Source organism: Rhinolophus sinicus, linkage group LG03 (assembly GCF_036562045.2).
Source record: "Rhinolophus sinicus isolate RSC01 linkage group LG03, ASM3656204v1, whole genome shotgun sequence".
NCBI classification, from domain to species: Eukaryota; Metazoa; Chordata; class Mammalia; order Chiroptera; family Rhinolophidae; genus Rhinolophus; species Rhinolophus sinicus.
In genome coordinates, this window is record NC_133753.1 from 97,153,822 (window position 1) to 97,166,170 (window position 12,349).

The window sequence follows — 12,349 nt, forward strand, 5'->3', positions numbered from 1 at the left end:
AAGGAAGATCAGGGTAGCACCCTGAAGAGAGGACAAGAAGGCACAGGTATGGTTATCCGAGCTAAAGTTGATGTTCAGAATGTTCCAGCAGCTTCAAGAGACTCTTACGCTTTCAAAGAGTTTTCAAGTACGGCAGTTCTGAGCCAGTATCAGCTCAGTATCAGCTCTGACCTGAAGGATATCACAACCTCTAAGCATCCCCACCTGTCAAACCAGCCACCTACCAAACGAATAAACCGCTATGAACCTGCTCTGCTCGCTGGAAGTGCTGCACAGATGTGAGATGTGCATTACCACTCTTCACAGTGACATTCGTCCTCACGGCCAGTCTGAACTCGGACATGTCACGTGGCCTTACAAGTGACAGCAGGAAACAGGGATGCAGGGCAAGTTCACTTGTAGAAACACTAACAGTTACTCAGAATATTTAAACAGACAGAAAGCTAAGAAGTAGGGAGGACAAAAACAAGCTCCATCTGGATATCGGAGCCACCAAAAGATGGAATCTCATGGGCAACGCCCCGTGGCAATGATGGGCCTGAGACGGGAGACGCGAAGCCTCCGGGCACTGGGATGACCCATTCACAGCAGGCGCCGCACGGTGCTGCAGGCCGGATGGCCACCAAAGACCTTTTCTAAAAGCAGCAATAAAGCGCCAACCAACTCCTTGCTCCTTGGATTAGTCAAAATGGCCGAGGGATGAGGACAGGGCGTGAGAGTTGTGACAGGGACTTTCTCTTTTTATCCTTGCAAATTACATAGAAAATTTGTTTGCACTCATGAGCACTTTTTTTTTTTTTTTTTAAGAAAAGGAAGAAAAGTGAAGAGGGAGGGAGGAAGGGTTAGAAAGGTTAAAGAATTACAGGGACGGAAAATCCAACACCTATTCATTTACAAATGCTGTGATAAGGTGTGGAGTCTCCAGAACACACGAAAAGCTGGGGAACCATGCCTCCAGTTATCCAAGCAGGTCCCCAGAGAGGCAGGAGCAGTGGTCCCACTAAGTCTAGATACTGGTGCTGCTCTCCCCAGCCAGCCCTGCTCCACATACCTCCAGCAGATGCTCAGGTCACCTGCCAAATAGCTAAGAAATGTAATCCTGAACAGTAACAGTATCTCCCTGTTTACACAGTGCCTCATTCTCGTCCTTTAAAAAAGACAAAGGGAAAAAAAGAAACCCTGCTTGAGATACACAAGCTCTTCCTCACTACACGGCCACACTACCACCCTCCACACTCTTTGCTTGACAGGGGGCTACAGGCCAGGATGGAAACGCACTGCCATCACAGGTCTCTTCCCAGACATGTGGCCGTCCCTCTGATGCCTGTAGCCTTCTTTTCTTTGGCTTCTTTTCTTTTCTATGTCATATAATGTGACATATAATGCCTGGTCCCTGGCTAGCCCAAGTCCCTCACCCCCCACAGTGCTGAGCCCAAACAACCCCTCAGGGAGTCTGAAGTGCAGGAAAGGCCACATGGGGAAGAAAAAGGCTGAGTGTAGGGCAGGGGCTAAAGAAACACATACGAGCCTGTGCGGTCTGAATTACATTGCTCTTCTGAAATGCCGATTTACTTAAAACACAAATGAAGATTCTCAGACTCCTTTCAGCAGGGTCACTTATGTTCCCTGAACTTCTCTATTCTCCAGTATAACCACCTCTCACCTATTACTCAGCAGATTGTTCAAATCACAGCTATAAAAAGATAACTATCTCTTACCCCACCCTGGAGGCACTGAAGAAATGAGAGTTTATATAAAAATGCTTTGGGTCTCTCTCTCTCTCTCTCTCATTAGAGGACAGGGAAGAGGGAAAGACCAGACTTCCTTATGAATTTCCTGACTTGGCAGACTTACATATCTGTCCAAGCCGGTCACAAAACAGAATTCTCGTAAGGTCTACAGCTTTAAAACGAGGGCATCGCCACCTGCCCAAGCTTCCTCCCAGGGCTGCTGCACAAACCCATCCGTGCCCAGTGCACAGCTTCCCCAGGGCGAGGGACCTGTGAGCTGTGACTCCCTCTGCAAACGCGCTGGCTGCAGCCTCCTCTCCCCGCCCTCCAGATCACTACTTCATGTCTGCTCAACAGAACGTGCAGAACGATGCTCTGGTGCCACTGAAGCCCACCTTCTCGAGCAGCCAAACCAATGGCCAAACCACCTCTGTTTCCACTCCTGACAGTGCTGCTTAGAAATCATTAACGCCAAATCAATATGATTATAGTGAGGACTTTCAATTGTACGAAATTATCCCTTAGGCTTGGAGAGAACTATTATTAACTAGACAGACCACTTACCTTCTCTCACCCACCCTGTTCCCTCTGCACTTGGACTTGGTCCCAAAGGCTCAGCCTGGAATGTTGCAGGGCCTCAGGTCTTACATGGAGGAGTCTCCCCATGTAGCTCAGCTCATGCCAGTGGGAAGCCCTTGGCTGGCTGAGAACATGCTTTCTCACACCTTCATCCTCATGTTGAACACATGTGGCACTCCTCAAAACAGAGAGAAACCCAGATCTCTCCAAGAATAGCCACTGAATTAATCAAATCCCAGGTTCTCTGGCCTGTGTGGACTGGAGCCACACAGTGGGGGGGAGTGACTCAACCCCTTCAGGCGTTTAGAATCCAACGTGGAGGCACCACCGACGTCCTGTCAACTCCCAGTTAGGGCTGTGTCACCAAGACACTACGTGCATGTAGAAACACCATAAAAGAGAAACTTTGAATGTATCTAAACCTTTCTTGAACTTGAATTTTTCAGTCTTCCAAATGTTTTAAGGAACACCTAAATACCTGCTATAAAGGCCCTTCCTGTTTCCTAAGCTTATCCTTCCAGCCTCTAGGGACTACCCTGAGCATTTAAAGAACAAGATTGTGTCCTTCCTAATGAAAAACACCAAAACCCTCATCTCTTTAGTCTGACGTCAAACAGCAGCCCCCAACTCCCTATGGTCATTTTATAAAAAGGAAAAACACGAGACTGGGCATCAAGACCTGAGCTCTCTGCTGGCTAGCACTGCCACAAACTCACTGTGTGAACAGAGCAGGTGGTTTCACCTTTCTGGATCTCAGCTGCTTCTTTGAAATAACACAGGAAAGCTGGGATCAATGACCTAACTTAAGCAGCTCCAACTCTTATAATTCTATTGGTCTTTCTAGAAACTTCCAGCTACAGCCTCATTTTTAAGATGCTATGCACCCAGTTTCTATTAAAATTCTAATGAATTACCCAGAAAGTTTATGTTGATCCTGCACTGTCCTTGCCAAATCCTGCTGGACCACTGGAGAGACCTATGTAGCAATATTCAGAAGGCACTAGTCTAAGAGCTTTACATGAGGTTGAACCATCTGAAGCTGCCAACATTCAAACATTTTTAACATACAAAAACGGCAATTTCACATGGTTCAATCTACATATTAACTATTTAATCCTAACAGAGCCATGAGGTAGGTTTTACAAATGAAGACATGGAAGCACAGGGAAGTCAGTAATCTGCAGTCACACGACGATTAGGTGATGGGGGTGTGGGTCTTAGCTTCTGCGCCTGGGCCCTAACCGTGACGTGATACTGCCTCCCACAACGGAAACAAGAAGACCTGCAGACGGGTCCGGACCAAAGCAGAGCTTAGAAGAGCGAGGCCCACACGCAGCCTCTGTGCTTGTACCTTTCACTTCGATGGTGGCGTTTGCTTTAGGAGCGCTGACGAAGTGATACACACAGTGGTATTCGCCGGAGTCATCAGCTCTCGGCTTACTGATCCTGCAGAGATGAGAAAAAAATCAAGTGAGGAAGCTGAGTACAGTCAAAACATACAACAAAAGGACCATCAAGGGATCCTGCTCTCCAACTCGCGCCCCTGAACCCATTTATCTCCTCCTAACTAAAGGGGGAACCCCCGCCCGTGTATCCCAACCCGTGAATGCTTTATTCCTGACTGGGTGCCAGGAATACAAAGGTGGAGTGATACATGGTCCCTAACCTTAAGGGGCTCCAGTCTATTGGGAGGAATACACGACAAAGAAGTCATCAGAACAGAGGGCTGTACAAGCACTCCATGCTGTCTTCATACAGAGGGTGGAGCTCTCAGGAAAATTTCTTGCTCACCTGGTGGTTCTAGTCAAATACACATAAACAGGAGAAAGCCAAATCTTTGTCTGAGCTTCCTTCCCTAAAGCCTGCTTCGAGAAATGCTCTTCTTCCTACCCTGTATTTTAGCAGCATTCCTTCAATAAGTCTACCCACTATCAAGACCCAGAGATGGCCCGGGGGCAAGGGGGTAGGAGGGGGGAAATCTGCCATCCAAACGGTAGCCAGAGATGCAGCTGAACTTTTAAGGACTTTAGACACAGCTAAGCCTCCAGGCACGGCAGGATCTGGCCCTGCCAACTCCTTAGCCCCATCTCGGCCACTTCCCAGCCCCTTCTCAGCCCCCATGGTCTCTTTGTAGTCTTCCTTTTTTTTTTTAAGATTTTTTTTTTATTGGGGAAGGAGAACAGGACTTTATTGGGGAACTTTTATGTATGTCCAGGACTTTTTTCCAAGTCAAGTTGTTGTTCTTTCAGTCTTAGTTGTGGAGGGCGCAGCTCAGCTCCAGGTCCAGTTGCTGTTTCTAGTTGCAGGGGGCGCAGCCCACCATCCCTTGCAGGAGTTGAACCGGCAACCTTGTGGTTGAGAGGACGTGCTCCAACCAACTGAGCCATCCGGGAGCTCAGCGGCAGCTCAGCTCAAGGTGCCGTGTTCAATCTTAGATGCAGGGGGCAGAGCCCACCATCCCTTGCGGGACTTGAGGAATTGAACTGGCAACCTTGTGGTTGAGAGCCCACTGGCCCATGTGGGAATCGAACTGGCAGCCTTCAGAGTTAGGAGCATGGAGCTCTAACCGCCTGAGCCACCGGGCCGACCCTCTTTGTAGTCTTTCAATGTGCCAAGCTTGTTCCTACCTCAAAACCTTGACACAAGAGGGTTCTTTATATCTAATGCTCTTCCCGTCATTCTTAGCCTACCTCAACTCCTTTCCACAGGTCTTGGATTACATGTCACTTTCCTCCCACCCCTAACCTAATGACATCCCCTCCCTGACATTCGTTCTCATACTACACTGTAATTCTTCACAGCACTTATCACATCATATAATTATATATTTATGTGACTGCTTGATGAATGTCCGTTTTCCCAACAGACCAAGTTCTATGTGGACAGGCACACAGCCCGGGACCTGGAATACAGTAGAGCGATGAATACACAAACAAATGAACACAAACTCCGAGTGCACAGCTGTGCACAGATTCAGACCGAGTGACAGGAAGGGCTGTAAGAAGGACGTGTGACGGCCAGATCAGCACTTCCTCCAAATCCTGCACAGCGATCCCAAACAAGCTTGCTTGCCCTGCGGACCAGCTTCGCACAAGCTCAGTCCAGTCTGGCCAATACACACCCCGAAACGTGCGGCAAAGCTGGTGTGTAATTACAGAAAACAGAGAAACAACAGCCTCCAGATCAGAGGGTAAACATAATATAGCTCGTTTGGCTCAGTGGTTAAAATATACTTGTGATGGTCACCTCTCCACTGCACCAGTAAATGTCTGAGAAAAATTCCTAACCACGACCACTGACTGGCCCAACACATTTATCCATCTTACTGTCCATTCCAAAAAAGAAAACACAGGTTAAGAGACTCTGGGTGAGGAGACACTGCCCATCCCTAGGACGGCCTCAGTGTGACAGTCTCAGAGAGGAGTCAAGAGTCTTCTCAATTTGACACAAGTGCCTCTTAAATCAATATGCTCCCAACAGGAAAAAAAGTCAGCTGCTCTAAGCAAATGTTCCAGAATTTGAAGAAAGAGCAGAAGCTCTATTTTTAGGGCTCAGACTGACTCCAAGTTCCTTGAGAAGACTGGGGAAGATGAGGCCATGCACATCTTCAACTAGCTATTGGGAAGTAACTGAAGCCAACAGAAAATGTGCACTACAGGCTAAGCAGAAGCAGCGCCTGAGACTGGCCCTATGGCTGACGTATCAGGGAGCCCAAGGGACTCATCAGTTGTTATTCCACAAAATGTGTGAGAACACAGATTCCATGAAAAACTCTGACAACGCAGAACGCCCTGGAGAGCTTTAAATAAGCTGAGCAAATTGAGGTCTTTTATAAAGTCAGGCTCAAACTTTATAAAGTTACAGTTCAAAGCTTTGTGTGTGACACAGTACAAGACCCAAGAGAACCATGACTGGATGTCTGGTACCTTGAAAGAGATTTTATTAAAAAACAAACTTGTAAATTAATGGATAGACTAAGAAATAATGCCTTTTTTAAAAAAATTGGGGAACAGTGTGTTTCTCCAGGGCCCATCAGGTCCAAGTCAAGCCGTTGTCCTTCAATCTAGTTGTGGAGGGTATAGCTCAGCTCCAAGTCCAGTGGCCGTTTTTAATCTTAGTTGCAGGGCGCGCAGCCCACCATCCATGCGGGAATTGAACCAGCAATCTTGTTGTTTAGAGCTCACGCTCTAACCAACTGAGCCATCCAGCCGCCCCAAGAAATAATGCCTTTTATTCTACCCAACATCTCTATGGAGCTAACCTTTTCCAAACTATAAGGATATAGCTAAGGCTATATGTCCAATTTTGTATCAGAAGAAACTATAGTGGAGATAGATTAACTAACTTACCACTAAATAGTAATGTGCAGCAAAAAAACAACAACAATGACCTAGATTCCCGAAAAGTCAGAAGACCTTGGTTCTGAAACTTACTAGATACAGAATTTGGCCTTGAAAGCAGTCAGGTTATTTGAGTCTTTAGTTTCCTCACCCCCAAAAAAGGGAGGAGGATCCACAAATTAATGTGGATCAGTTAAACAAGGGGTATAAAATGATCTCAATTCTGCAAAATACTGTAGAATGCCCTGCAACCACTGGGCACACGTTGTTTCCTCATCTCATCCCAGTACACTCTTCCTCTGAGCTGCACCACGCTGCCAGGCAGGATCAGCTGACCCTTTTCCAGATCAGTTTTCAACCAGGAACAAACTATTCTGAAAGGTGAGGTGCCGTGTGTTACTAGATATTCCAAAAAAGCACCAAATCTTTGGGTAACTTCGGCCGGCTGGTAACTTCGGCCGGCAAATATCTCCCTTTCTTCAAGGGTATTTCCAGGCTACCATCCTTATTCCAGATTCACTAAAAGCCCTGATCCACAGGTCCTGTGAAGGTTGTGTTTATATTAAACACTCCTAAAAGGTAATTCACTAGGAAGCCCACCCAGTGGAAAGAACACTTAGGGTGATCTTACTCTAAGAGTCCTAAAGCAGATTTCAATCTGATTCCTCAAACCACTGGATCAAGTCAAGAGACCTGCATTCTAATTGTGACTTTTCTATCAACTAGCATTGTTACCCTGAGCTAATCATTCGCTATGTCCTCAGTTCCTCTATTGTCATAGCGAGGGGATCATCTACGGCTTGCCAACCTGGCTGAATCATTTGGAAATCGTTTATCGATTCCTGGGCCTCACGCCACATATATACTATTAGGCCCTCCAAAGGAGGCCCGTATATATCTCACGTCTGTCACACAGCATAATCATAGATTATGAACGTCAAGTAAGCTCCGCCACACTCCCTCCCATCTTCCCAGAATCTGCTAGCCTCTCACCTGTATTCCATGTTGCTGGCATTCTTACGAGTGGCAGTTAGTTCTACCCCATTCTTTGTCCAGTAGCTGTATTCCAGGACATGAGAGCTGGAGGTGAGGTTACACTGCAGGATGATGGGGGGATGAGGGCTGTCTTCAGTACGAAGAATGATCTCCTCACTGTTGACAATCCTCGGCTCTGTAATAAGAGTGCACAATGATAGGGGCCACAGCCTTCCATTCTCGGCAGCCCTGGCCTGAAAGTTGGATGGGGAAGGATGGGGAGACTAGAAGAAGAGGGAGGGCAGACAGGACCACATGAGGAATTTCACTTTATCACTTTGGAGAAAGTCAAGAAAGGAAAAACAATGATTATAAGCAAATGACCACTAGCGCAGACAACAGCCTGAAGACCAGTTGGCCTAGACGTGAAAAGAATGGGAGTATTACAGGTGCTTGTACTGGCAACAATCCACTTACACTTTTGAATACCACCGTTTTATGATATAAGAACCACCAACCAATTCGGCCTCAAATAGAAAACCAGGCTCCACCTTGCAGTTCTGAAGACAAAGTCAGTATCATTTATGTAACTAATAAACTCTCTACGGAGACACTAGGCTTTGGAACAATAGTAGCAATAATCAGATAACACATGTATGGGTTCGCCCACATTTAAATCTGATAAACCTATGGCAAACCAGCCATGGCCATTAATTATACAGAAAAAGACAATGTAGATCCTAAAAGCAAATTTCCTGTTGGAAATCTACTGCATTTTCCAAATTTTGCCGAGGGAAAATTCTTAGGGAACCATCAGTTCTCTCCAGCCCATATTTATTCCCAAAACAAATTTCTTTCAGAATTATACCTTAAAACACATTCCATTCTGAGATAATTAAGTAGAACTAGAATGCAACATGTGTTGGTATCATGGGCTCCTAAAATTTTCAAGCTGAAAGGCTCTCAGAGTTCATGGAATCTCACTCTTTAAGAGCTAGAAAAGGTAAAAAGCCTTCTGCAAGGCCACAATTATTATTAGTGGCAGAGCTTGGTCTAGAAAACACATCTGACTGAATCCTCTAGCCCTGCCCCCAACCCCAATATACCCCCACACCTTCCACCCAAGGGTAAGTTACATATTTTATCTTCTGGTTCTATCCTGGGCTAAGATAACCTGGGATCACAAATATTATAACACAATGGAAAGAAAATTTTTAAGGCACACTATATCATCCCTGGAAGGTTCAACCTTAAAGCACTTTGAATTCCATCATTATATTAAATTCAAGATGTTTCTGTGTCTTTTGCTGTTGTTGGTTATCTTTAATCCTTTCCCAAGCTTAGCTCTTTTTCCACTTTGGGTCAAACGTTTTCAGGTGAAGTCTAAGTTAGCCATCCTTTCCCATCCACAATTAAAGGTACTTGTTTGCTTGCCTGTTCGTTCCCAGAAATCCCAGAACTCCCTTCCTGACTTCCAACTTCCCTGTACTGGCTGCTTGCTCTCCCAGCCTGTAGCAGCTCACTGACACGGCCTGTGAGGCCTAAGCCTGAGGACAGCACTCTCTCCCGCCCTGGAACATGCTGTGTTCACTGAGCAGGGAGGGGAGAGGATGGAGAAGCCATGGACACGTGGAAAACGTAATGCCCAAGGACGTCCTCACCGAGGTAGCACCGCTGGCTGCACAGCTCCTATCATCAGAGAGGCGTGTGACAGAGGAAGCAAAGCCTCAGGTTTGCTCCATTAAACTGGTTCTCACTATTGTCCAATTCTGGCAGGACATGGTTATCTTCCACTCAGCACTGGTCCTTATTGGTAACACCAAACAGGGTCTCTATGTACAGATAATGGAGGCGTGGCAGCCACTAAGACAGAAGCAGATGCACGTGAGCACGTTAGCGCAGTGGTGTCCCAAGGTTTCCAAAACACACTGGACAGAAGCCAAGTCCCTGGGCCGTAAGTGGAGCAGAGCAGCTGGGAACCCTGCAACGGAAGGCGCACACACACCATCAGCAGAAAGCATCACAATTCCAAGGAAAATCAAAACCAAGCAAAACAAAAGAGAAAGAGAACCAGTACTCCACAGAAATTAAAAAATATAAAGGCAACATTAAAACCCAAACACACTTGCAGGTTTTTACTGAATTTTTATTACCCAATTTCATTTTCTGTCCCATGTGGGACCCTCCCCCTGGTTCTTCCTCTCAGGCTGCACTGAGAAAGGGCAGCTCTGAGGATGAGGCTGACAGCTTCCGGATGGTTCCGTACAAGGAGGCCGATGTAAAGCTGCTCTTACCTGTGGCGATACACAGGACCACTGCGCTCAGGGACATTAAGAAGTTGACGACAGCAACCTGGTGGACTCTCTGTCAAGAATTCTTAGAAGACAAAGGAAAGCGTTTGTGCCCTTAAGTGTTAAAGATCCAGGAGAGTCAGCGGGGAGCGAGTGGGCATCTGAAATAGGTTTCAATAGGATTCTGCACCCCAGGAGGGCAGTGAGGTCACCTCCTGTGACGGTTGTATGTGGAAACCAGTGCCAGACCAACCTCCTCGGCCACGGGCCACCTCTGCATTCTGCACCAGGATGAAGGTGGGGCTTTTATTTCTGTGGCCGAGCAATGCCCATGAAAGTCCAAGAAAGATGACCATTTAGGAGCTCAAAATTTACCTGCCACAGACTCCTCCTTAGAAGCGGGGGGCAGGAGACCCTCATGCTAGCCATCATTCACATGTAGAAGAACGATGCTATGGCCTTGGTCCCTAAACATTGGACACATTTTGCTTCCTGTCCTACGTTTCTCAAGGAGCTTTGGAGCAAAGCACTGCCAGTAGGTCATTCTTGGAAGACTTCAACGTCCCCCTGGAGGCAAATATCCCTGGGGATGCTGAGATAATAAAACGATCTAGTCAGGATGCAATTCAGGGTGTTTAAAAAAAAGGAAGCAGCAGCCTGGCTCTCTCCAAATTAAGTGGGGTTAACTGACTGATAGGAAGTCTGGGGAGAGACCCAACTAGCCAGGGTTTCATCCAACCACATGCAGACCCCTGTAAGAAAGGAAGCCTATTTCCAAGTACACCAGGGAATGCTGTATACTCTTGGGACTGGTAGGTAGTTACCCCAAAGTCTTATCTCCTCCTATCCCCAAGGCATGATCTTTAACTGTGAGTTTACTTGTGTCAGGCTCCGGGAATAAATATCAAATGCCCGGCCCAGTCCATGCCTACCAACTTCTGCACACCTCTGTGGCCACTTGGGTCATTCTGCTTTTATAAGGAAAGGAGCAAGGGGGCAGGAGAAGGAGGCGTGCAAGGGAAAAAAACTGTTAAATAAAAGAAAAATTGCTGGGTTAAAGTTCCCCATTTTCACACAGACAAAGTTTTCTTTTCCCCTTTCCAGAAGCAGCTTCTCTGATCCAATAGTGCCGACTGCAGCAGCCTCTTTGCTTCATAGGCATCTTCTGAGTTACTATAAAGGGCAGATAACTAATTTGCTGTTTTCCATATAACTATATAGATTCAGAGCCCATGTCATATAACCTACTGTGTTTTTTCCAAATTCCTCCTAAATGTATTTTACTATTTTTATTTACTTTCTCTAAATCAGTGAGTTCTTTAAGCCAGAACTGGCTATAGGTCTCTGGGTCCTTGAAGAGAAGGTGAAAAATGCAGTAAACCTTTCCGTTAACTAGAGAATTCCCTCCATTAGAATCAGGTCAGATATGGGACTAGAAGTCTCCGTGGCTGGGAGCTCGGCTCTGTGATGGCTTCTCCCTCCAGCTGCTCCCACCATACAAGCAGCAAGAGACGTCCCGGAAACAAAAGAGCCTTGTCTACCGGTCGGGGTTTCCCTTGTACCTGCCACCCAGATGAGGGCAGGACTCTGAGCCAGCCGCTCAGCTCACCCTCACCGCTCAGAGGAACAGGGCTGGAATCTACTTTCCTCTTTTTTTCAAGACACAAGAAGAGGCTAATGTGAGTGGCTTCCCAACTATTTCTGGGGTAACCAGCCTCTGGAACGAGGACACGGTGCCAACCATCAGCCCTCAGAGTCAAACCGGTTGTGAACAGGGATTAGATGCAACTGACTTCGAAACAGCACGATGGGTTCTAAGAACATACTTTGCCGCTTAGAGTCCCCTGGCTCCTCCATAGCAAGACGCATGGAGGCAATGTCAGGCTGCTGCTTTTCAGAGGACAGGAGACCAGATGGCAGGACCAGTGAGGAGCGTACAGCAGTGCAGGGCTGATATCAGAGAAGCACATGCCACTGTTTTAGAAAAGAAAGAGCTGGGACTACAGGAATATCCAAGCAACATGCCACCCGACAACCAACACACATCACCACATCGCATCCACGGTGACACCCCCATCACAGACAGGATGACACCGAGTCACAGTGAGGGGAGAGGCTGGGCAGACACAAACTGAAAACCACAGAGGTGAAGGCAGCTATTCAGAGAGCTTCAAACAGATGAACAGAAGAAATAAAAAGTAGTTAGATTGGGGAGAGAAACAAAACTAGAAAGGCACCAGAGAATAAATCAGCAAAAGGATAGCAGGACACCTACTACAAAATTAAAGGGGAAGGAAAGAAACAATTCAACACTACCCTGGTTTGACTGCCTGGTTTGGGGAAGTTTTGAGTGGTTTTTTTTTTTTTTTTTTTTTAAGCCTCCCCAGTATTCCCTCCCCACCTCTTCCCAATGCAGATGATTTTGATTTTGGAT

General features: G+C 46.7%; 1 protein-coding gene across 2 annotated transcripts in view; it reads right to left on the minus strand.

Moving 5' to 3' along the window:
- Positions 1 to 12,349, minus strand: part of NPTN (neuroplastin) — a 63,415-nt gene that overhangs the window by 19,495 nt on the left and 31,571 nt on the right. For both annotated transcript variants that reach the window (XM_019735938.2, XM_019735939.2), the window contains exons 3-4: positions 7,643 to 7,820; positions 3,661 to 3,755 (exon numbers count right to left, since the gene is read on the minus strand). In XM_019735938.2, the coding sequence (XP_019591497.1) occupies positions 3,661 to 3,755; positions 7,643 to 7,820 (273 nt within the window). The remainder of the gene's footprint in view (positions 1 to 3,660; positions 3,756 to 7,642; positions 7,821 to 12,349) is intronic.